The 26,848-nt window shown below is 44.3% G+C and overlaps 1 protein-coding gene across 2 annotated transcripts in view; it reads left to right on the top strand.

Annotated features, from left to right (window-relative positions):
- LOC147890982 (argininosuccinate synthase, chloroplastic-like) overlaps positions 1-26,848 on the top strand; it is a 155,230-nt gene that overhangs the window by 40,942 nt on the left and 87,440 nt on the right. For both annotated transcript variants that reach the window (XM_087389664.1, XM_087389665.1), the window contains exon 3: positions 9,691-9,829. In XM_087389664.1, coding sequence (XP_087245790.1) covers positions 9,691-9,829 — 139 coding nt within the window. The remainder of the gene's footprint in view (positions 1-9,690; positions 9,830-26,848) is intronic.

Raw genomic sequence — 26,848 nt, 5'->3', positions numbered from 1 at the left:
CCACCGAAGGGACGATCGCAAAAGAGAGAGAGAGTGTAGGTAGCAAAGAGTCGTACGATAGTTCAGCCGTCACTTCAAGATCTAAGTACAAGGTACTTGTACCTAGACCTAGGACTAAGTGTCCTAGGTGTCACATAGGACTAAGTGTCCTATGTGGCCTAAAAGGCACTAACACTACAAGTGCCTACACTTATGCCTACAAGGCACATACCATGGCCTATAGGTTATCACTAGAACCATCAGAAGATGGCCTACAGAAGCTGTAGGAGAGAGAGAGAGAGAGAGAGAGAGAGAGAGAGAGAGAGAGAGAGAGAGAGAGTATTAATGTCCACGGAAGACGAAAGGTCTATGGGACAATAGAAAAGCCATCCAATACATCAGTTTAGGGAGGGAGCTCCCTAAGTGTGCATAAAGCAACTCCATTATTTAGAGTACCTAGATTATGCCTAGATTATGCCTAGATTATGTCCTGGAAAAAAACATATAGTTGGCCTTACATAATTTTAAGACTGAGAGTCTTTTGGTTTTGATTTGAACTCCTTAATGGTTGCTATTCCTCCACGATACAGTGCCCATTTACCATCCTTCCTGGCAGCCCTAACTTTGGCTAATCCCGTTGCTTTATCTTTCAGCTGAGCCTTTGTGAGTTCCTCGGCTATCCATAGCTTAGTACCTTTCAGCTTATAGGATTGTCGTAAAATCTTGAGACGTAAATCTTGTGAATTAAATAAACTTAAGGATAGCATGACCTTTACTATGGTCGATAAAGACTGTTCTAGCTTCACCATCATCATAAGTATCAGGCTTGTCATCCTCGTCAGGTATCCAATCAATGTTGTTTGGACGAGTCCTCCTCCTTGTACCATCCTTCTGGGAGATCCCAATTCTGATTCTGAGTGCGTTATCCTATCTGGCTTCATGTTCCTTGATCTCCTGTTGAATATCAACTTTGTTGACTTTTGCTTCAAACGCCACAACGACCTCCTGTTTGGCCGTCCGTATTTCATTATGAACTAAATCCTTGACTGTGGAGACTAACTGGGGGGTAAGGGGGGAAGCCTTATAAGACTTCACAACCTCATCAATCACTGCTTGTTTGCCAGGCCCTTCTAGAACGTGAAGTAGAGCCTTAGTTTCTGCTAGCTCCAACCTTAACTCTCTCACTGTTTGCTGCAAATAACAAATCTGTTCATGTTGCCCAATGATGGGTAGTTTTGAACCTTCTTGTTGGTAGTTGCGTGCAAACGGAGATTGTTGAGGTTGCCGGTGTTGAGGGGGATTTTGGGGAAAGAGTTGGCCATTACATGCTGGCCATATTTGAGTACCCGCAAACCTGAAGCTAACCCCTAGACTGGGCTTGGGATTCAGCCCCAGCCTGGGAGACGACGGGATGGCTGAGGGCCGGCTAATGCTAGGGCGTCAGTTAGGGTTGGCGGTGGCTGGGGTTGACGGCGCTAGTGGCAGTGAAGGTTCACAGCACTGGCGGCGGCTAGGGCTAGGGCTAGGGCTAGGGCTAGGGCTACGACGGGAGGGCAAATGGGCTACGACGAGAGAGAGAGAGAGAGAGAGAGAGAGAGAGAGAGAGAGAGAGAGAGAGAGTAGGTCATCTTCTCCCGGTTCTAGTGATGCCCTATGGGCCCTGGTATGTACCTTGTAGGCATAGTTATAGGCACTCTAGTGTTTTAGTGCCTTTTATGCCACATAGGACATTTAGTCCTATGTGACACCTAGGACACTTAGTCCTAGGGTCTACCTTTCAAGTACCTTGTACTTTCTTTTCTCTAGTACGGTTGATGTGACGACTTATCACTCTTGAATCTTGTGCCTTGCTCCCACGCTCACCGCACCTTCAGTGGTATCAGAGCAGGTCTTGCATTTGTCTTCCAGCTCTTCTCAGCCTCCCCGAGTCCTCCATTGCTCATCGGGAGTCTGCTGCCTTGCTGGTCATCACATTTCCAGCCTGTTCGAGGCTCTTCAGCTGCTGTCCAAGGCTTCCAGAGCCTTTTTGTCGCCATAACTTGCCTCATTGCTGCTTCCCAGCTGAGGCGACTGCTTCTAGGTCCTGCTGCAGCCTTTTCGAGGTCTCCTACAGCACCTGTGGCCATCTGTCACCATTTTTTGTGCTGCAGATCACTTCAACCAGCCTCAGATCCAGGCGCCCAGCTCCTGCGACCTCTCCAGAGCCATCTGCAGGAGGCGTCCTGCTGTCGCGACCTGTCCAGAGCCCTCCACAAGAGACATTTGCAGCCACGCACACATTTCGACGTGTCTGAGGACTGTTCCAGCTCTGCTCCAGCCGCCTTTTGCACTTCAACTTGCTGCAGCAGCTCCGTGGTCTGTCATATTCTACCTACAGAGGTATTTTGGATCTCAGCATTCAGTTCAGGGGACCAGAAGCTGATTTACAAGCAACATTTGCTGTCTTTCACTGTTTTCTGACAGTATTTGACTGTCAAACCCTAATTTCCAACAGGAAAATTTAGGGCTTTTGACATTTGGACCTTCAACTCGTCAATACAACACTTTGGACAAGGTTGACAACTGAAATCATTCCAAAAATTGAAGTTTTCAGTCAAATTCAGGTTCAGGATTGTCACATTGTGCCACGTCATCACTCAGGGCAACCAAATTTGGGTCTTTTGTGTTGGGAGCTCAATTTCAGCTGGTAACTCTGTTCCTATACCTTGCTGCATATCTGTTGTTGGCTCAGAGGTATTTGGGACAGTAAGACATATTTCTGCAGTTTAAAGCCTTGAGGCTATCCTTTGGTACTCACTTGGTCATTGCATTTTTACTTGTACTATTTGCAATGGCTGGTAACAATCATGATCTATTTGGTATTCTTCGTGAAGATGATAAGTTGGATGGCACCAACTATCCGATGTGGTCTTATCTCATGAAACACATTCTTGTTGCAAGGCATTTTTGGAATATTGTTTCTGGGATTGATCTGAGGCTAGCCAATGCTACAGTGGCTGCCCCTACTGCTGGTCCCTCTGTAGAGGGTACTACTCATGATGCCTTATCCTCTAGCACCCCTGCTGCTGCTCCCCCAACTCAGGAACAATCAAGATGGGATGCAAGAGATGCAAATGCACATTCCTGTATTGCTTTATCATGTAAGAGAATCATTATTCCACACATTCGGTCTTGAAGGACAGCAAAGGATGCTTGGGACAAATTGGCTTCTCTTTATCAGATTCGCAATGAGGCACGTGTTGCATATTTAAGAAGGCAATTGCAGGAAGTCAGTATGAATGAAGGTGATTTTACTGATGCATTCGTTGACAAAGGTCAAGGACCTCATGGAACAACTTGCCAATATTGATGAGGTGGTGCCAAATTCTCAGCTTGTCAGTACCACGTTGAATGGATTGCCAGATACATATCAAGGGTTTGCTACAACCCTTCGATTAGTGGCCATGGGTAATCTAGACCACTACTCTTTTGACCAGCTAGACGAGCAAAGTTGTGCTAATAGACAAGCTATTATTCCTGATCATGCATTTGCTTCATAGCAGACAGGAAGAGGCAAGGCTTCCAAGCTTGTGGGCAAACCTAAATATGGGTCTAACAGTGGCAATTCCTCCAATGCATCTAAAAATACAGCAGATAAGTCAAAGAAGAAAAGATGCAACTATTCTCAAGCCTGGGCATGAAATTTCAGAATGCAGGAAGCGCATTGCTTCGGAGAAAAAGAAAGCAGGATTGATAGTTAATGCCTCACATGCAATTGAATCCCATGAGCCAGCAGATGCCTCACATGCACATGCTCTCCAGGATGATTGGGCATGGGTTGTCCATTGCTCCTTTGATCCCTCCCAAGTTGATGCACTCTTTACTGCTAATGATGCTCAGTCTTGGTATTTTGATAGTGGTGCTTCCAAGCACGTCACATCTTGCAGAAAGTTGTTTTATTCCTTAGCTAATGCACCTCGATGCACCTCGTGGGGGAATTGTCACATGTGCTAATAATGCCTCCTATGCTGTAAAAGGAATTGGAGATGTGCAGCTCACATCTATTTCAAGCCATCCTGTCACTCTGACTAATGTTCTTTTCGTGCCTGGAATAGAAGTCAACTTGATTTCAATTTCAGCAATTGCCACTTCAGGTTTGAGAGTGATTTTTGATGGATACAGATGCCTAGTATATGATCTTCATGATGACAATGCCATAGTTCTCACTGACACTTTGAAAAAGGGGCTTTATCACCTTGATGATCACTTAGCTGCACTCTCTATTGAAGCATTTGCTATTTCAGATTCACAGCTTGCTGAAACTCATCTTTGGCATGAAAGAATGGGTCATCTCAATTATAGAGCTCTTGCTAAGTTACATTCACAGGACATGGCAAATGATGTACCTCAAACTCACACAGTTTCCAAACATGTGTGTGAGGGTTGTCTTTGGGTAAGATGCATCGGTTTGCTTTTCAAAAGAATTGTCCAAAACTCTCACAAAGGAAATTGCAGCTAGTGCACAGTGATGTCTGTGGCCCAATGAGGACAAATGCCATTGGGGGGTACAAATATTTCATGACTCTCATTGATGACTTCACAAGATATTGTTGGGTATATGCTTTAAAAGCCAAATCTGAAGTGCTCTCATGCTTTCAGAAGTGGCTGAATATGGTTGAGAATGAATCAGGATGCAAGCTTGTCACCCTCAACATAGATAGGGGGGGAGAGTATATGTCAACGGAGTTTGATGCATTTTTGTCTTCACGGGGCATTTTTCACTCATGCACTACTCCTTACACTCCTCAGCATAATCTTGTTCCTAAAAGGAAGAACAGGTCCACTATGGAGATGGTTAGATGCATGCTTAAGGCCAAGTCCTTGCCCAATAAATTTTGGCTTGATGCAGTGATGTGTGCCAACTATGTGCTGAATAGATCACCTTGAGTGCTAGCCTTCGTCATGGCTGAGTTTGCCCTTCACCTCAGGAGTGCCGACAGAAACTCAGTACGAAGACTTTGTATAAATGGATGCTCAAGTATGTGTGGGTGTGTGGATTTGTATGTGTGAGAGCATACTTTTATACTATGGTCTACACCCACTGTTGGGCGCTGATGACGTCAGTGGGGATGTCATAGTAGCTAGTCCTTGCTATGCGTGATGGAGTTTATGGTTTTCAATCTTATGAGTGACTCTCGTGAGATTGAAACTGCACTATGTTGTGTTTTTAGAGGATGAGTTTGGGAATGTTCTTGGATTCATCTAGGTATATGAATAGATCACCTACAAGGGCATTGAAGACTGTTACACCTTATGAAGCATGGAAAGGCAAGAAGCCTTCACTTTCACACATGATAGTTTTTGGGTCTCTTGCATATGTTCATGTACCATCTCAGCTGAGACATAAGCTTGATGACAAGGCAATGAAATGCATATTTATCGGTTACAGCCAGGAGAGCAGAGGGTATAGGTTATACCAACCAAATACTGGGAAGATTATTGTTAGTAGAGATGTAATCTTCATTGAACATTGGGCTTCTCCTCTTGTGGACTGCAAAGCTAAGCTAGAAGTTGACATGTTTGATGCCTTTGACTCTTGGTTACCTCTGCCTTCCTTAGAGGGGGACTTTGACCAGCAACATGAGCCTCCTGCAGGCCCTTCAACAAGCAATGATCAGCCAGTACCCCATGCTGATTTGCAGGTTTCTCTTCCAGCACAAAATGATACCACTATTCATGATGCAGTGATGGAAGAAAGAGCTGGCAATAGACAGCAAAGGCAAGTTCCGAGATGGGTTCTTAATACATTGAGGGACAGCAAACAGGATCAATCTTTTGCTGCCCGGACAAGATCAGGGAATAGAGAGATGCATGTTCACTTTCTTGAGTTTGCACTCCTTGCTACAGCTTGCAATGAAGAGCCCTTGTGCCATAAAGATGCTTTTGACAGCGAAGAGTGGATGGATGCAATGAGAGCTGAGTTCAATCCATTGCCAAAAATGACACATGGGAATTAGTAGACCTAGCTCCCGGCAAGCATGCCATTGGTACCCGGTGGGTCTACAAATTAAAAAGGAAATCTGATGGCAGTTTAGATCGACACAAAGCTCGTCTTGTTGCAAAAGGGTATGCCCAACAACAAGGCATTGACTTTGAGGAGACCTTTGCTCCCACATCCAGGATTACTACTATTAGATGTGTCATTGCCATTGCAGCCCATCACCATTGGCAAGTGCACCAGCTTGACATCAAGACTGCTTTTCTTCATGGGGATCTGCAGGAAGAAGTTTATGTGACACAACCTCTTGGCTTTGAGGTTGTTAATTTTGAAAAGAAGGTATGCCGGCTTAGAAAAGCCCTTTATGGTTTGAAGCAGGCACCCAGGGCATGGTATGCCAAAACTCATGCACACTTACTATCCCTTGGTTTTCAGAATAGCCCCACAGAACCCACTCTTTATGTCCGTGGGAGTGGATCTGATTTAGCTTGACATCAAGACTGCTTTTCTTCATGGGGATCTGCAGGAAGAAGTTTATGTGAAACAACCTCCTAGCTTTAAGGTTGTTAATTCTGAAAACAAGGTATGCCGGCTTAGAAAAGTCCTTTATTGTTTGAAGCAGGCACCTAGGGCATGGTATGCCAAAATTCATGCACACTTACTATCCCGTGGTTTTCAGAATAGCCCCATAGAACCCACTCTTTATGTCCGTGGGATGATTCTATATGTGGATGATATGCTAATCACGGGTCCAGATACTCAGCATATTGCAGCTTTCAAGGCTGATTTGCAGCAAGCTTTTGAAATGTCAGACATGGGACAGCTACACTATTATTTGGGCATTCAGTTTGCTCATGTTGAGGGGGTTATCATGATGTCACAGTCCAAGTATATTGGACAGCTCCTTGATCGTTTTCAGTTTCAGGATTGCAAGCCAATCCTACTCCAGTGGACCCTGGCTAAAAATTTTCAGCTCATGATGGGAGCCCACCATGTGATATCACCCTTTACCAGCAGGCTGTTGGATGTCTCATTTACTTATGTCACACCAGACCTGACTTACAGTATGCAGTATCTGAGCTCAACTGGTTCATGCACATGCCCAGTTCACAGCATTGGCAAGCAGTGAAGAGAGTCTTCAGATATCTCAGAGGCACTCAGGATTTAGCCCTCTTCTATGGTGATCAGGGTTTACTTACCATGCATGCTTACAGGGATAGTGATTGGGTAGGTTGTACCAACACCAAAGTGTCACATACCGGCAATTGTTTTTTGCTTGGCAGTTCATGTATCTCTTGGCTTAGCAAGAAGCAACCAACAGTTGCCACATCTAGCTGTAAGGCTAGTACAGGGCAGCCTTCACTGCTACAGTAGAGTGTGTTTGGCTTCGACAGTTACTTACAGATCTTGGTATTCGCCTACATCTTCTACTATGGTCTACACTGACAGCCAAAGTGCGTTGGCCATTGCACGTAACCCGGTGTTTCATGCGCATACCAAGCACATTGAAGTTCACTATCATTATGTTCGAGTGCAGTTGTCAGCAGGAGACATAGAGTTGTCCTACCTTCCCACAGAGGACAACATAGCAGATATGTTTACAAAGGCACTTCCTCATCCCAAGTTCGAAGTCTTCCGATAGGCTTTACACTTGGTTCCCTTTGTTACATGATCTGACATAGCTTGTACATTCATAGGTGGCTATATCCTTTTGGATGAACATGTGCCACCATGACCAGAAAATACCAGGTATTCTGAGACGTTTCTAGAATACTTCAGCCCATACCATGGAGGGGGGTTTGTAGGTCATCTTCTCCCGGTTCTAGTGATGCCCTATTGGCCCTGGTATGTGCCTTGTAGGCATAGTTATGGGCGCTCTAGTGTTTTAGTGCCTTTTATGCCACATAGGACATTTAGTCCTATGTGACACCTAGGACAGTTGACGTGACGGCTTATCACTCTTGAATCTTGTGCCTTGCTCCCACGCTCACCGCACCGAGAGAGAGAGAGAGAGAGAGAGAGAGAGAGAGAGAGAGAGAGAGAGCATGAATTTGGTTTTCCATAGAGAGAGAGAGATTTTGTAAAATATTTTATGAATGCTTTTCCATAGAGAGAGCATGAATTTGGTTCAGGACTTGTTATGAGCCTTTCTAGGCTAGTTTTTCATCACCTAGCTTGCGGTTCCCTTGTCCATTTTCTTTTCTTTTCCACTTAGGAATGATTCAATATGAGCATAGAAGAAAGCTGGCTCCAATGATAAATTGGAAGAGAGGTTGGCAATGTGAGGCAATTCAATAGAGTGGGAATGGTAGGAGTCAAAGTGGTGGTAGGTGTTGTTGTGTGTCGGTTTTCCTCTTTTTTTTTTGGTTTTTTTGAATGCCATGGTTGGCCACTTTTTTTCCCCAAACTGAAAGGAGCGCCAAATTTTCTAAAATTCGCCCCAAAATTGAAAACTATCATGAAGGCATGGATAGTCATCAAAGTGGCAAGACCAGGGGAGCATGGAATAGAGGGGACGGTGCTGCCCAGAGAGAAAGCAAGGGAGATGGGAAAGGGTGGCAGTGGCCAAGGAGGGAAGTTGAGAGGTTAAATTGAACTTCACATTCATTCACTTTACAGAATGCGATGGTTTCCTATAGTGAAGGAGTCATGGTGGCGAATATAGGCAAGGAGAAAGCAAGGGAGATGGGAAAGGGTGGCAGTGGCCAAGGTGGGAAGTTGAGAGTTTAAGTTGAACTTCACATTCATTCACTATGCAGAATGCAATGGTTTCCTAAAGTGAAGGAGTCATGGCTCTGCCCAGAGAGAAAGCAAGGGAGATGGGAAAGGGTGGCAAGTGGCCAAGGTGGGAAGTTGAGAGTTTAAGTTGAACTTCACATTCATTCACTATGCAGAATGCAATGGTTTCCTAAAGTGAGGACTCATGGCTCTGCCCAGGGAGAAAGCAAGGGAGATGGGAAAGGGTGGCAATGGCCAAGGAGGGAAGTCGAGTGGTCAAGTTGAACTTTGCAATTATTCACTATGCAGAATGCAATGGTTTCCTAAAGTGAAGGACTCATGGTGAATATAGGCAAGGAGAGCCAGTGATTCTCTTGTAAAGGTCAAGTGGTGGACTCAATATATTAATTTAAACTGGTGCTAGTGGCAAGGCTAGGGGAGCATAGAGTAGAGGGGAGGGTGCTGCCTAGAGAGAAAGCAAGGGAAATGGGAAAGAGCGGCAGTGGCCAAGTAGGGAGGTGGAGAGGTTAACTTCACATTCACTATGCAGAATGCAATGGTTGCCTAAAGTGACGGGTTCATGATGGATATAGGCAAGGAGAGGCAGTCATTCTCTTGTAGATGTCTGGTCTTGGACTCAGTATTTTAATGTAACTGTGGTGCTGGAATTCTGTTGTGATATTTGTTTCGCATATCTTGCTTTTTCAATGTTATGATATTTGACACAGCAGGTCTGATCCTAAGGTTCATCTTCACCGTTATCATCATATGCCTTATGCAAGGCTGTAACAGTAATAAGTTGAAAATCTGCCTGAGATTTTCCAAGGAATGCCTGGCTATAGTTACAAGCCAAGACTGACCATCTTTCTCATTTCAGGGCTCAGCTTTATTGTGCCTTTGTAGCGTAATTTCTCATGGTAAAACCAATGTATCCTCATTACTTCATCAATTTCGTGTGCAAGAGAGATGTATGGAAAGGAGAGCATGGTTGGGCTGATTTTGTAAGGTGATTGCAGGTGCTAGGATGGTTTTGGCCGAAAATGAAGGGAAAACCTTGTCCTTGAAGACCAATGGTGGACTCCGTGGCAAGCTGAGCAAAGTTGTGCTGGCCTACAGTGGTGGTTTGGACACTTCTGTGATTGTTCCTTGGTTAAGGTAGGCTGCTTGCTAAACTTGTAAGAAGCTTTATTGTTTTAAAGGAATGGATGTGGCCTAAGCACCCATATGTGTGTGTATACATATGTATATGTATGTGTATACGGACAGTGTATGCACATGTCTTTGTATATGTATATATATGTGTGTGTGTGTGTGTGTCTCTTTGTAGTCTTTACCTCACACTTTTGCTCACAATTGCCCCAAGTATTCAACCTCTGCTGCCATAAAACTCAAATGTACTAGCTTTTGCGTGGAGTTGATCCAACCTCACAAATTTCAGCACTTATTCGACATGCTCAATGTGCTTGTGTTTGCTTTTGCTGTAAATGAGCGCTTGAAAGGTGGTCGGTGCATTAGTCAACCTAAATGAGCGCTTGAAAGGTGTTGGTGCATTAGTCAACCTAAATGGCAGAACTCATACAAACTCTTTGTGTGTGGAAGGTTGTTTTGTGCTCATCACCCTCTTTCACTCTAATCTGATGATAGCCATATCTCAAATGTATGTATCTTTGTGAAGAATTTAGCCCCCTTTAGTTCATCCAACAAATCATCAATCCTCGGAATTGGAAATCTATAATTTATAGCGGCATTGTTGAGACCTCTATAATCAATGCACATATGGTATGAGCCATCTTTCTTTTTCACAAGGAGCTCTGGGGAGGCTAAGGGAGAAATGCTATGAGAAATGAAATTCTTCTCAAACAACTCCCGCAGGCTTACTGACACGTCCCAGCACTCCTGAAACCTCTGATTTGCAAGGAAACACAAGAATGCACCAACATGAGGAAACTGAGTAGGCTGCTCACCACCCAACCATGACATCTACGGGATGTGATCCCGAATCATGAGACGTCCCCTCCGAGCCACGAGCTGAGCTACTGGCTCGAACTCCCAACCAGATCCTAACCAGCCTGGTGTCCCATACCACCAGGTGGCGCTGTGAAGCCTGGGATCTGCTGCTGGGCCTTAGGCTACGCTATGATGCAGGCGCGCGTTCGCGAGATAATCCAGGATCAGACCTAGCACCTGGGAACGAGACTTGCTCCCATCGGCCTCTGAGAACTGAACCTCTGGGCCCCTTATATAGACTCGGCCCCAAGCGCCAAAAATAGCGAAGACCTCTAACTGGTTTGTACCCTTGCCACTCAACCCGAGAATCAAGCCTGCCTAGCTCTAAGCCTCCCCAGGCTACCTGAGCTAGTCTTGTGTACCCAGTGCACGTCAGATACCAATCCGTGCACATGACATACTTCCCCTCCTCTAAGAACTCACTCTTGAGTTCGTTAAAAAATCTGGGAATGTCTTCTGGAGGTTCTGTAATGTCTTCCATGTTGCATCCTCCTCAACACGATCCTTCCACTTGATCTTGTATTCCGTGATAGTTCTATTACGAATCTGTCTTTCACGAAATTCAAGAATACATTCAGGTTCATGTGGAATAAAAGTCAAATCTGTAACCTCTATTATTTCTTGAGGAGAAACAAGTTGATCATCCGCACCCAATACTTCTTTCAGTTTACTGACATGAAATACTGGATGCACTTAACATCAGGAGGTAATTCTAGTCTATATGCAACTGGTCCAATTCTTTTAATAACCTTGAACGGACCATAGTATCTGGGGGATAACTTCGGAACCAAACCAGTACTTAGGCTCTTGGATTCCTTGGGAATTTGCAAATATACCATCGTTCCTTCAGAGAACTCTCTAGGTGAACGATGTCTATTAGCATAAAATCTGTCCCGATCTTGGGCACTTCTAATAGACTCCTTGGCAAACTGCAACATTTCCTGCATGTCTAGCAAGAAGGTCTTTGCAGCATCATTTTGGATTCCCTTTAACCCAACCATAACTGGTGACTTAGGGTGAAACCCGTACATAAGCATAAAAAGACTGTAACCAGTACTTGAATGCTTTGCACTAAGCAAATTCTATCATAGGTAGATAATCCTCCCATGAAGACTGTCTCTTAGAAACATATGCCCGAAGCATATCTTCAACCAATTGGTTGACCTTCTCTGTACTGCCATCGGATTCTGCATGATCTGAGGAACTCATACTTAGAGTAGTTTCTAACTTCTCAAAAACAAGTGTCCAAAAGTTACTTGTAAACTTCGAGTCTCTGTCACTGACTATGTTAGAGGGCAAACCATACAGCTTAAACAAGTGGTCCACAAACTCGTGAGCTAGCTGAACAGCCGAAATAGTTGTTCTAGTAGATAAGAATCTAGCTATTTTTGTCAGTCGGTCGACTATGACCCAAATGGAGTCATGACCCTTGCGCGTTTGAGGCAAACCAGTAATAAAATCCATGGAAATACTTTCCCATTTATTACCTGGAATCTGCAATGGCTGTAATAAACCCGCGTTTCGAAGGCGTTCTGCCTTAGTAACCTAACAAACCCGGCAACCTACCACATAGTTTTCAATAAATGCACGCATCTTAGGCCAATAAAAGGTATTCTTCACAAGAGACAGAGTCCGATGTTTACCCGGATGTCCAGCACTAGGAGCATCATGACACTCCCAGAGAATCTTGGATCGAAGTTCCAGAACATCGGGCACACAAATCTTTCCATTCCGGAACTGCAAGCTTTTCCTAATCATCCTGTACCGTAGGGGGCACAATCCCTGAGTCTTGGTCAACCATGGAGCTCCCATCCTGGACTTTCTGCCAATAAGAACTGAAATGACTATCAGTTGCGCAAAGCCCTCTCAAGGATTAAAATAGGTCTGAGGATATTTCGTAAATGACATAGCATTTACAAACTTGACTCGACTTAAGGCATCCGCCACACTATTCAACGAACCCTTGCGATAACGTATTTCAAAATCAAAATCTTGCATTAATTCTGCCCATCTAGCTTTCCGTCCCCTCAAGTCAGACCCATCACATACATACTTGATTGACTGATGATCGGTCAATACAAGAAACTTCGAACCATACAAGTAGTGTCTCCAAACCTTCAGGGCATACACGGCTGCATAGAGTTCTTTTTCTAGTGTGGGCCAACGATATTGGGTGTCGTCTAGCTTCTTACTCTCAAAAGCTACAAGTTTGCCCTCTTCGAACAAAGCGGTCCCAATCGCAAAATCACTCGCATCGGCCTCTAAAACATAAGGTCGGGTAGGATCGGGTAATGCAAGAACGGGTGCTTCCTTGATAGAAAACTTCAAGGTTTCAAAAGCCTTGTTCAAGGCATCATTCCAAGAGATTGGCTGGGTAGACCTGCATCCATGACCTTTCAATATGTTTGTCAGGGGTGCCGTGATGTGTGAATAATCACGCACAGACTTCCGTAAAAATATCGCAAATCCTAGGAAAGAACGAAGTTGTTTCACAGTTTGAGGGATAGGCCATTCTAAAACCTTCTGGATACGATCCAGATCAATGCTAATACCTTCAGAAGAAATCTTGTGTCCTAAGTAAATGATCTCCTTCATAAAGAAGTCACATTTACTCATCTTGGCATAGAGCTTATGCTGTCTTAGAATAACTAAGACAATCTGGAGGTGTCCTATGTGATCCTCTAGCGTTCGGCTATATACCAAGATGTCATCTTAGAACACTACAACGAATTTGCCCATAAAATCTCGGAACAATCGTTCATCATTTGCTGGAAGGTGGTAGGAGCTTTGGTCAAACCAAAAGGTAATACAAGAAACTCGTAGTGTGTTGGAGATAAGTGCACACTAAGTGTACTATTTCCTAGTCTAAGTCTAAGTCTAGTCTTTATGTCTTGAGTGCATGCCATGTGGCACTTCTACAATTATCCCATAAGCACTCTTGCTCATGGTCTTGTACTTGGCCCTATATATTCAGGGGTCACATCTATGGAAATATCACACATCTTTCAGTGTTTGCTTCATTGCTCTTGCAGTCTTCCTCATGTTGTAGTTTAGTATGATACCATGTCCACATATGAGGATATCACTTGAGGAGGGGTGTCTCAGGATCTTTTATCTGTCATGTCTCTCAGTCTATCAGTCTTTATGTCTGTCCTCTAGTCTTGTCTTTCTGTCTTACTCCTAGTGTCCACTTAAGGAGGGTGTTGGAGATAAGTGCACACTAAGTGTACTATTTCCTAGTCTAAGTCTAAGTCTAAGTCTAGTCTTTATGTCTTGAGTGCATGCCATGTGGCACTTCTACAATTATCCCATAAGCACTCTTGCTCATGGTCTTGTACTTGGCCCTATATATTCAGGGGTCACATCTATGGAAATATCACACATCTTTCAGTGTTTGCTTCATTGCTCTTGCAGTCTTCCTCATGTTGTAGTTTAGTATGATACCATGTTAGATTTCTAACATAGTGGCCATACCTAGTTCGGAATGCGGTTCTATCTATGTGTTTAGCATAGATACGGATTTGGTGACAACCCGTCCGTAAATCAATCTTAGTGAAATACTTCGCTCCGGCCAAACGGTCTATTAGATCATCGGAACGAGGTAGAGGGTATCGATTCTTAATTGTCACGCTGTTCAATCGTTTATAATCTATACACATTCTCCATGAAGTATCTTTCTTCTTTCTTAAGAGGACAGGTGCTCCCCAAGGTGATTTACTTGGGCGAATATAGCCCATATTCAAATAATCCTGTAGATGTGAAGCTAACTCATCCTCCTCAAGCTGGCTCATCCTATAAGGTGGAACACTAATAGGTTGAGCCCCAGGTACTAAATCTATGCGATGGTTTACTGCCCGTTCTGGAGGTAAACCTTCCGGAAGTTGAGCAGGGAATACATCCATGAAATCATTTAACAACGTTCTCAATTCTCGGTGTTCAAACACACTGAAATCATTCTTGTTATTTACAGAGACAACAAATGAAGGAAGCGGAATCAAAACACTGATAGATATCATAATGAGAAGTGTTTAATATATTCCGAAGCTGCATCACAGATACAATAGGTCCCTGAGAAGAGGGAATATTATCACACTGAATACAAAATTGGGTGTCCTTATCCAAAAAAGAAAGAGTACGGTCCTTCCATCCAATCCGAATATCGTGGGTTTTAAACCACTCTATTCCGATTAACAAGTCCACATGCTCCAAGTGCATAACATATATAACCGACTCGCTCATAAAAGACTACAATTATACTTTCAAAAGCTCTCCCTCACTCCCTCTCTCTGTAGATGCACTAGGGCCCAGGACAAAACGTTGGGGTGGACCCCCCCGAAGGTTTTTATTCATGAGAGAGAATTCGAGTACACAGTTCAGCGTAGAGCTGTGCATCCTAAAATTCAAAAACGTGAATCCTTACAAGAGCTTCAAGCTCATTTCAAATTGGCAACATGCCACTTGTCTAAAATCTAGACTAAGTCCTATTACATGCCACTAAGGGCCATTCTGGAGTCTTCAAAGCACTTGGTCACACGAACCGCCTCCTAGATGCTTGTCAGGCTCCCGTAGCGCTTAGGAAAAATAACTCTTTCTAGTACCTGCAACAATTAATTAAAGCGCACCACCATGGCACCCATTAATTGTTAGCGCTTTGCATGCAAATAACACACTGTGGACTAATTCTAGTCACGGTGGGCGTCCCCACTGAACACATGTGCACATCTAAACAAATATAAAAAAAAATATATATATATATATATATATATTCTCTGGTTGACCGGAGTCAACACTCTTGATTATAATTAAGGAGCTTTGACCAAGGGTCGAGGCGCCTTAATTATAGCCAAGTCTCTTCAACCGAAGTTGGCACATCTTGGTTAACCGGGGTTAACCCTCTTGGCGCATGCCAAGTCTTGTTGACCGAAGTCAATACTCTCTGACAGTAGTCAGCTCTGTAGTTCTCTGGTTAACTGCAGTTAACCCTCTTGGTAGTAAACCAAGTCTCCTTGACCGAAGTCAGGTTTACTTGACTAGAGTCGAGTATCTTTGACCGTAGTCAATCCTTTGACCCTTAAAATAACTCTTTGACCATAATTAACACATATAAAACTCTTTAATTATGATCAAATAAATGGTCAACTGTACTTTGACTTAGGATATTTACATTGTGGTGACATCCCCTCGGCTTCTATTCAGTTGACCTCATCTGAAAAGCTTCCTTGTAAACATCCAAAAGCTGTGGATGGTCGGATAACATATCTTCGTCCATCCACTTGGCATCTAATGCCGTAGAATTCTTGAATTTTACAAGATACCTGTAAAACTCCTTACCCTGAGGGCCTTTACGTACAGTATGGTACACAATTTGCTCTGGCTGAAGGACTTCCTCCAGCTCATCCACTTCCGGTGGATCCTCTGATACTGGTTCTGTAGGCTCTGGTCCCTGGAATTTCTTTAGAAGACTCACATGGAATGCATTGTGAATCCTCCAATGCTCTGGCAATGCTAATCTGTATGCAACCTCATTTATTCTTTCTGTAACCCTGAAAGGGCCATAGTATCTGGGAGATAACTTTGCATACACTTTCTGTTTGCCTTTAAACTTGCGGAGCCTAGCTTTTTCAAACTTCAAAAGTACCGAATCCCCTTCCTTGAGATCTAACTGTCTCCTATGCTTATCTGCAGCTCTTTTATGTTTCTCTTGAGACCTTTCAATTGCTGTCCGGACTTGGCTGTAAGCTGTCTGGAGGTCTCTCACAAACTGATCAGCTGCAAATATTTCATCTTTGGTCCTCAATATAGGTGGCAAAATCACCTTCCCATATATGACCTCAAAAGGGGCTTTCCCTGTAGAGCTATGTACTGTATTATTGTAAGCAAACTCTACTAACGGTAGGTACTTTTCCTAGTCCGAACTTTGGTCACCCACGTAGCATTTCAGCATATCCAAAACTGTAGAATTTGCTACTTCACTTTGACCATCTGTCTGGGGATGGAAAGAAGAAGAAAAATTCAGATTCGTCCCCATGTTATCAAATGAAGCTCTCCAGAATAGACTGGTCATTCTGGGATCTCGATCACTAACAATGGATTTAGGCATACCATGATGTTTAAAAATTTGTGCCATGAAAAGCTTAGCCATATGATCTGCCTTTATGGTTTTGCGAACCGGAATGAAATGAGCTTGCTTGCTGAATCTATCAATGATAGTCCAAATCCCATCATTCCCTGACTTTGATCTTGGCAAATCAAAAATAAAGTCCATTGTAATACTTTCCCATGGTGCCTGAGGCACGGGAAGAGGCATAAGTAGGCCAGGTGCCTTCCGTCTATCATACTTCACTTTCTGACACGTAAGGCATTTAGTAACAAACTGATGTATATCTTTCCGTATCCCTGGCCAAAAGAAATACCTCTCTAGTGCTAGAGTTGTTGCTGTAATTCCTCTATGTCCAGCATAGGGAGGTGCATGGCATTCCTTTAAAATCTTTTTCCTCATCTCCAGGGTGATGCATAGGCAATCATCTTTCATTAGATACCCATCTTTCAGGGAATAGTGACTGGTGAATTGCCCCTCTTGCATTTGCTGTAAAATTTCACCAAAATCTGAATCACGAGCATATTGCTCCCTCATGCCTTCCAGGTCCTTGTGATAAGCAATAGTCACGTTATTGACCTGGGGTCTCCGGGATACGGCATCTGCCACTCTGTTTCGAATTCGTGGGGTATGGATAATCTGAAAATGATACATTGACAGCATGTTTGCCCTTTTCATATGCTTCTCGGAAAGCTTGGTCTGAGTCAAAAAGTATCTCAGACTTTGGTGATCTGTCTTAACAGTAAAATCTGCACCCAAAAGATAGTGCTTCCATGTATGGATGGCATGAATTACAGCCAATAACTCTTTCTCATAGATTCCTAGATATCTTTCTGCATCCCGAAGTCTCCTGCTTTCATAGGCCACTGCATGACCATTCTGATGCAATGCAGCCCCAACACATTCTCCACAAGCATCGCAATCAACATCAAAAGATTGATGAAGATCCGGGACTACAAGAATAGGCTCTGTAGTCAACTTCTCCTTGAGTGTATTGAATGCTTTCTTTTGTGATATTTCCCATGTGAAGGCTGCATTTTCTTAGTAAGGTCATGTATTGGAGCTGCGATATCAGCAAAATGTCTGATAAACCTTCTGTAGTAAGAACACAGGCCTAGGAAACTTCGAACTTCATGCACAGTTTTCAGCTTCGGCCATTCCTGAATGGCACGGATCTTCGCTGGATGCATTTGTATCCCATTCTTGGATATTATATGCCCCAGATAGTGGATTTCTTCCAAGAAGAATTCACTTTTCTTGCTGTTTGCGTAGAGCTGATGATTTCTCAGCTCTTGAAACACTATAGCAAGATGTTCTCTGTGCTCTTCTTCTGTCTTAGAAAAGACTAAGATATCATAAAAGAAAGTACCCGTAAAATGCCGGTACTTTCGGAAGATGCGATCCATCATTCTATTGAATGTGGCTGGAGCATTTGTCAACCCAAAAGGCATTACTAAGTATTCATACAACCCGAATGTAGTGCGGAATGCTGTCTTGTGCACATCCTGAGGCTGTATCCTCACTTGGTGATAGCCACTCTTTAAGTCTATCCTGCTGAAAACTGAAGCTCCATTTAACTGATCCTGGACATCATCAATGCGCGGAATAGGGAATCTATTCTTGGTGGTCATTTTGTTCAGTGCGCGATAATCGACGCACATACGGAATGAACCATCTTTCTTCTGTACTAACAGTACAGGGGAACAAAAAGGAGACGAGCTGGGCTGAATCAACCCTTTGGACAGCAAATCCTGTACCTGAGCCATAATCTCCTCTCTCTGAGTCGCACTGACTCTATAAGGTGGTCTGTTTGGTGGCTCACTACCAGGCATTAACTCTATCTGATGATCTTCTGGTCTCTCTGGGGGTAACTCCCCTAGCAAAGCATCAGAAAAGCAATCTTTAAAGTTTACAAGAAATTGAAACTTATCTTTGTCTGCATCATTTATTTCAGCATGCATATCATTCTCTTTTTCTTTTACAAAAACCATGTACGCAGAAATTGCAGACTTTATTGCTTTACCACATGTAACATCAGATTCAATGGGGATAGTGTCCCCTTTATTCCTGGCAACTAAACGTTGATTTTTCCCCCTATGCACAAACTCCAGCATTCTTCAGGAAGAGTCAACTTCACTGCCTTGCGATGAAACCAAGGCATTCCCAAGACTACATCATGATGTTTCAGTGGAGAAATGAAGAAGTCTTCCTGATCCACATAACTCTGAACATGAAGACAGAGCTTCCCTATCAAGGGAGTAACCGGCACAGGATTCCCACAGAATATCTGATCGGCATCCAAAGCCCTGCCCAACTCCTCCGTCTTTATTCCCAGCCTCAGGGCTAGATCCTCTGATATGAAATTATCAGTAGCCCCTGGATCAAATAAAATTAGCGCTTGCTGGTCTCTAACTTTGCCCCATGATAGCAGCAATTCTCGTTCTTCTGGGTTTGAAGCATGACCCAGTATATCAGGAATTCCCCCCGCCATTGGCTTTTGCGGTCCTCGTGGCTTCTCTGCCTCTTTCCCTTCGAAGTTGAAGGCTTTTCTGGGCACTGGGCAGCCACATGCCCCTCTTTGTCGCACCTGAAGCATTTCCCATCTCTACGGAATTCCGCTATCTGTTCAGGGGTGAATAGAGATTTGCCCTTATAAGTCTTTGAAAACTGAGTACCCCTCGGCTTCTGAGGCTGAAACCCTTTCTTTTCAGCCTTGGGATACTCTTTCTTTTCTGATTTTGAAAAACAGTTTTCTTTTTATCAGCACGTCCTGCATGCAAGGATGGCACCGTAGATGGATCTTGTAACGGCACAAGACTAGCTACTGAAGCTGAATGCATAAGGTCTTGAATGTTCTTTGCCCCCAAAGCATTCACTACTGCCTGAATTTTTGGAGTGAGACCTGCTCTGTACTTTCTCATTTGGGTCCCTTTGGAGGTCTTTTTGAAAGGTGCAACCTGTAAATAAGCATCCCAAAACTTTTGGTTGTACACATCCACTGTATCTCCTGCATCCATATGCAAGCTGTCCCAATCTTGAAGAACATGGTCTCTAAACTGTTTAGGCATAAACTGTTGGTAGAATGCTTTCTTGAAGTCCTTCCACTTCCTTGGGGCTGACCCATCGGTGGTCTGTGCACTCCACCATGCACTAGGTGTTGCTGTCAATGACTATTCTTAACTTGGAGGATTCTGAAAATTTTTCTGTACCGAATGCAGCATCAAACTGCTTGATGAACTGCAATGCTTTGTCTGTATGACCATACTGTCCATTGTAGGTCATAAACTTGACAGATTTTCCTCCCTCTTTAAATTCCTTGGTCTCTTTGGAAGACTTTCTCTTCCTAGACTTCTTGTGTTTCTTTCTTTTCCTGGATGGTTTATCTCATAAGGAAGAAGAAGACACAGAAGTCGAACTCGAGGTAGACGGTGATGGACTAGGAGATCGGTGATGATGCCTCGATCTCCTTTTGCTCTGGGACCGTCCCCTATGAGATCTCTCTTTCTCAGGCTGTACACGAGAGTGTGCCTCTGGCATTGGCACGTCATATACTGCATTAGGCATAGCTTCTGCTTGAAACAAATGCTGAGCCCTTGGATCCCTTTTGAGATTTTCCATCTCTTGTATACGAGTGTGTACCATCTGTTCAAATTCTTGTTGAGTTTGCGGCACACTTCTCTGTCTTGGATGTACATCCCTATCTTGTGAATCCCACTGGATAGGTGATTGATCCATATTCTGAGATCTGCAAATTTCACACACCGTGTAGGTAACTGATGAACAACTACCTTTGCTTTTCCAACAGAAAAATACCTCAACAAGAGGTGTTTTGCATTCACAACTTGTGCCAGTAACTGGCTATCAATTCAAAGCATAAACCCAAAACTGTGTGCCTCTTTTCTGGCTATTGCAAATGACACTCACAATGCATCTGATTCATCTTCCCAATGTACAAAGGCATGCATTTTATTTTTCTGCAAATCTCTGATTTCTCTGCTTTTCTGCTGCTTTTCTGACAGTAGAAGTTTGACAGGCAGGTGAAATCTGCTAGGAGAAATAGTCTCTGCAACTGTCTTTTTTTTTTTTTTGGAAAGAACAGTAACCAGATGGAGTAACTGGCTAGTTACTCTTAACCAGACTGACTGGTTCTGGTCTGGTTAGTCTGCAACTAGACTAACTGGACTAGTCACAGTCTGGTTACAGTGACCAAACTAGTCTGGTTGGATGAAGTTAGCTAGACCTCTGACCAGGGTTAACTAACCAGAGTTAAACTTAACCACTGGTTAGCCACATCAGCCTGCCACGTGTCTTGCCACGTCATCTGCTGAGCTGGCTGCCACATGTACTGCCACGTCAGCACCTGCACATGCATGCAACTAGGCTGCCACGTCAGCGCCACGTGTCCTGCGCCGTCAACGTAACATGAGATTTCTTCTCTACGCAGGAATTTCCGTCATAATCAGCATACTCTTGCTCAAGACTATTCACAGGAATCTTTACGCCTCTTTCTATGCTCTTCTGAGTCAAAACAGCTGCACCTTAGTCTTTGAGGACAAGCTCCAAATCCTTGGGTAATTTGAGCGTTACGGAATTCTCTTTAGGCATAAAGAGCTGCGTATCAAATCTTTGACGTTCACACGGCTGCTGGTCTCTTTCGTGAGGCTTCACACTCCTGCCTATCACAGGCCGTAGCACACAACAGCCCACCTATCTTTTATTACCTCCGAATCCCCAATTACAAGCAGGTATAACAAGAGCGATGCAATTCTGGGCAATTCTGGAATTCTGCCTCAATTCTGATTTCCGCTGGTCTCTTTGTTCTTCTTCCCCCAAACTAACAAACAAATGATAGAAGCGGCGTAATTTCTTTAGGTGATACTGATTCCGCCTTCAATTCAGGACTGAAAACAATATGGCGCACTTAATTGATGCATAGGATCTTCTTTTTTTTTTTTTCATCACGCTGCTGCCCCAATTCAATTCTGCCAACGAATAACTCCACAGCTGCATCTATGTCGCCCATCTTGTTGACGTTGTACCAGCGGCTGCAAATCTTTGCTTATCCCAGCTTTGAACAGGCCGCCATCTTATTCCTTCCTTTTGAGCAAATTCCCAAGCACCACAGGCATGTGCATCAGTAATTTTCCCTTTGGCTGCAGGCATCTTCTCAGACCGTCATAGCTTCAGAAAGCTACGAAGCTGCGCTCTGATACCAATATAACCGACTCGCTCATAAAAGACTACAATTATACTTTCATAAGCTCTCCCTCACTCCCTCTCTCTGTAGATGCACTAGGGCCCAGGACAAAACGTCGGGCTGGACCCCCCCTGAAGGTTTTTATTCATGAGAGAGAATTCGAGTACACAGTTCAGCGTAGAGCTGTGCATCCTAAAATTCAAAAACGTGAATCCTTACAAGAGCTTCAAGCTCATTTCAAATTGGGAACATGCCACTTGTCTAAAATCTAGACTAAGTCCTATTACATGTCACTAAGGGCCATTCTGGAGTCTTCAAAGCACTTGGTCACACGAACCGCCTCCTAGATGCTTGTCAGGCTCCCGTAGCGCTTAAGAAAAATAACTCTTCCTAGTACCTGCAACAATTAATTAAAGCGCACCACCATGGCACCCATTAATTGTTAGCGCTTTGCATGCAAATAACACACTGTGGACTAATTCTAGTCACGGTGGGCGTCCCCACTAAACACATGTGCACATCTAAACAAATTTATATATATATATATATATATATTCTCTGGTTGACCGGAGTCAACACTCTTGATTATAATTAAGGAGCTTTGACCAAGGGTCGAGGCGCCTTAATTATAGCCAAGTCTCTCCAACCGAAGTTGGCACATCTTGGTTAACCGGGGTTAACCCTCTTGGCGCATGCCAAGTCTTGTTGACCGAAGTCAACACTCTCTGACAGTAGTCAGCTCTGTAGTTCTCTGGTTAACCGCAGTTAACCCTCTTGGTAATAAACCAAATCTCCTTGACGGAAGTCGGGTTTACTTGACTAGAGTCGAGTATCTTTGACCGTAGTCAATCCTTTGACCATTAAAATAACTCTTTGACCATAATTAACACATATAAAACTCTTTAATTATGATCAAATAAATGGTCAACTGTACTTTGACTTACGATATTTACATTGTGGTGACAACATAGCACGTAAGAGCCGCTGTGTATTCTTGAATCCGGATAGAAAGCTCTTCAATCTTGCGATCCTTAAACTGCTTCCCAGCTGGAAGCTGCACCTCATAGGTGTGATCGCTAGGTATCGTGGACAGCCCCATCTTCTGCACAAGTTTGTAATTAACAAAGTTGTGAGAGCTGCTTGGGTCAAAAAGAATGGTTCCTAACTTCTCCATAAACTCGGAAAAGATCATGGGAACCAAATAACGAAGTATTAAAAGTGCAATTACAAGAAAGTGGGCAGGTAAGGACATTTACAGAAATACCACTCATCGAAACTTGATTAGCTCCCTTAGCTTTGGTACCTGGACCCGCCTGGAGCTTGCTTCTGGTTCTTGCGCTTAGGACAATCATTCCTAATGTGGCCCCGCTCCTCGCAGATGAAGCAACGTCCCTCTTTCTTTAGCTTCAAGGTACGAAGGAAACGGGCACGACCATTCTTCGCCTGAGTCAAATGTTTCTTGGAGGCGTTGTCTATAGACTTGGACTCCTCGGTACCAGTGGTAGACTGGAAGAACTTCCTCTTGTTCTTCCCACCCGTGTCGGCAACTGTGCTTCCCTTTGCACTGGCCATGGTATCATCATAAATACGTGCGTAATTCATGGCCTCTTGCAACGTGGTACATTTGTTGTTCTTGATGTGTAACTTGTACGAGTCAGGCAAATCATCCACAAAGAAACCTAATAAGGTCATTGGATCCATCTTTGTAGCTCTGGTCTGCAAATCTCGAAACCTTTGAAGATAAACCTCAAAAGTCAAATTCAGCTTGGACATATCGAGGGCTTTGAGCTTGCCTACGATATCGTAATCTTCCTCCTCCTTCAGAAACTCTTTCCTGAAGACCCCTTCGAATTCTCTCCATGTTACAGGCTTGGGTTGGAGTTCCTTCCACCACAATAAAGCCTTTCTTGACATAAACCCGGCTGCAAGCTGTATTTTATTGTCATCGGGGTAAGGGTGAATCTGGAAGTGTACTTGCCACTTGTGCAACCAAGTGTCAACAACCTCCTTGGCACGAGACTTCTAGTCTCTGGGAAAAGGATCTGGAGTGATGTTCGGACCTAACACTGAAGCCATGGCATCCACATGCGTGAGCGCCTGGACAGTGCTAGTCAAAAGTGTGAGTGTAGTTTGAATCCCTTGGAGTTGCTGTGTCAACCCCTTTTGATTCGTGTTAACTCGCTCAAACTTTCCATCAAGAGCAGTGGTGAATTCACTGAAGGCTTTCTTCGTAATCAGATCATCGTAGAGACCCTGGTCATCCTCCGCATGGTAGTTCATATCCTGGTCTCCCATCGCAAGCTCAGGGTCTACAGAATCAGCCATAAAGAATGTGGAGTGAAGGAGCTCTGAAGGCCAAAGGGAAAGGAGAGAGAGTCGTGAGGAAAGGAGGGGGCAGCAGAGAAAACGAAATCCCAAAGCAGGCAGCAAACAACGATCTGCCTGGAGATTTCGTTAGAGGGGAGAGTGTTGAAGCAGAGGAGCAGCAAGGTGGCGAACTAGAAGGGTAGGAGAGAAGGGCTGTTCCGAACTTAGAAGTGCGAGATAGCAGCCTGAGCTAACGGGTGGGACTAGGTGAGGGTGGGTGGAGGGTTGGCTATGCGCACTCATGGACTGCGAACTAGAGCAGGCGAGATGGCTGCCTGAGCAAAGAGCGCCTCACTGCAGGCTTATAGCAGCCTGCAGGCCAAAAATAAAACAGACCCCTACTTTTGGTAGGGCTTTTTTGCTTTTTTAAAGCTTTCCAAGCCTAATTTGGACGCAGCTTTCCCCTGCCTGATTCGCATCCCAGCCAGTCCCTCGAGACTGTCATCTGCTGTGCACCTCCATCCTCACTCCAGCCATCAATACCCGCTCCCTAACTCTCATCCTGAAGGTTGCCCACGGCCTTCCATCACGTCCTTGCTCTCTGCTTTTATTTTGAAACTCGCTCCTACTTCTTTCATGCGCCAACTCCTACAACTAACGAACTGCTCCCAAGCTCTTCCCCTTACAGACGTCCTTTCTCATGGCCTCTCTTCTTCTCCACTTTACTTCTTGCGAATTCACCCTTTCTCTCTGTCTCTCCTTCCTTCTTTCCCCCATCTAACCGCCACCCTTAACCATGAACCATAAGGCACTTGCAGGGTAATAAACATGAATTTCGAAATCAGGGCATACCTGGAGAAGAAAATCGTCCAAAATTCTTGGAACAGAAGTTCCTACCTCAGGAGTTGGCTCTGATACCAATTGACACGTCCCAGCACTCCTGAAACCTCTGATCTGCAAGCAAACACAAGAACACACCAACATGAGGAAACTGAGCAGGCTGCTCACCACCCAACCATGACATCTACGGGATGTGATCCCGAATCATGAGACGTCCCCTCCGAGCCACGAGCTGAGCTACTGGCACGAACTCCCAACCAGATCCTAACCAGCCTGGTGTCCCATACCACCAGGTGGCGCTGTGAAGCCTGGGATCTGCTGCTAGGCCTTGGGCTACGCTATGATGCAGGCGTGCGTCCGCGACTCAATCTAGGATCAGACCTAGCACCTGGGAACGAGACTTGCTCCCATCGGCTCTCTGAGAACTGAACCTTTGGGCCCCTTATATAGACTCGGGCCCCAAGCGCCAAAAATAGTGAAGACCTCTAACTGGTTCGTACCCTTGCTACTCAACCCGAGAATCAAGCCTGCCTAGCTCTAAGCCTCCCCAGGCTACCTGAGCTAGTCTTGTGTACCCAGTACACGTCGGATACCGATCCGTGCACATGACACTTACTACTACACTTTAGAGAGATGGTATGGAGCCTTGTTTATTGGTTTATTGCTAGGCTCCAAAACTATGGCATGAACAACTCCTCTCTTTGGAGGTAACTGACATGGTCTATCAGCAAAATCTGAGAGCAGATGCTGCATTTCCACATTTTTAAAACCTGGGATGCTTCCCGTTTTGAGTCACGTGCACATGCAATGCATAAATGGCATGCTCTTTATTGAGCTATCGCGCCAACTGCCTTGCCTTGTTGAAATAATCTGCATTTTTGGGGCTGTCAAACCCTGCAGAACCACTATTGTGTCCTTATGTGCAAAGGGGAGATTCATGGCATTCAAGTCAATACTGAACTCCCCTAGGGATTTCATCCAATCACATCCTAAGAAAATGTCAATTGGACCCATGTCTAATGCAATAGATCTTCTGCAAATTCATAATCATGAGAGAGTTGGATCTGTGCATCCTGGCGCTTGCTAATCTTTTGCTGTCCATTAGCAACTTCAGCTCTCAGCCCATGGTCAATCTCTGTGGCAACAAGCCCCACCTTCTACAAGGTCGTGGTGTTGATGAAACTGTGTGCACTCTTGCTGTCGACAACTATATGAACAGTCCTGCCCTGAATGTCCCCTTTCAATCTGAGTGTCTCGGCGTTCTTGGTACCCATGAATGCATCAAAAGATATTGAGTAAGTACTGGCTAATCTAAAGGGGCATTTCCATCATCATCATCATTTCGTGCATGGAATGGCATAGCTGCATGATGCTCAACAAAAGCAACTCTAGGAGTACGACATGGCTAACCTAGTTGGGCTGAACCTTGTGTATGTGATGGGCATGTGCCCTCCAAGCTGAGTAGTACCGCCTTGATTAAAGGGAGACACAGAACCACTCCCAATTCTAGCATCTAGAAATTTTCCTGCTCGGGAGCAATATCAAGGATCTCAGGAGCATCCACCAACTCCCCATCATCATAGAGCTCTATGATCATGCTAAGTTGGCTGTCCCCGTGAACCTTGTGTATATGATGGGCACCTCCAAGCTGAGTAATCCACTTTCTTTTTTTTAAACATGAAAAAGACTTTAATTAAGTATGAAAGAAACCCGCGTGAGTAGGCTC

The sequence above is a fragment of the Dipteris shenzhenensis genome, chromosome 18 (genome assembly GCF_047967505.1).
Source record: "Dipteris shenzhenensis isolate YYH24624 ecotype China chromosome 18, Dip_SZ_1.0, whole genome shotgun sequence".
Lineage (NCBI taxonomy): Eukaryota > Viridiplantae > Streptophyta > Polypodiopsida > Gleicheniales > Dipteridaceae > Dipteris > Dipteris shenzhenensis.
The sequence above is the reverse complement of the archived record's forward strand: the minus strand, read 5'-3'. Positions and strand labels throughout refer to the sequence as shown.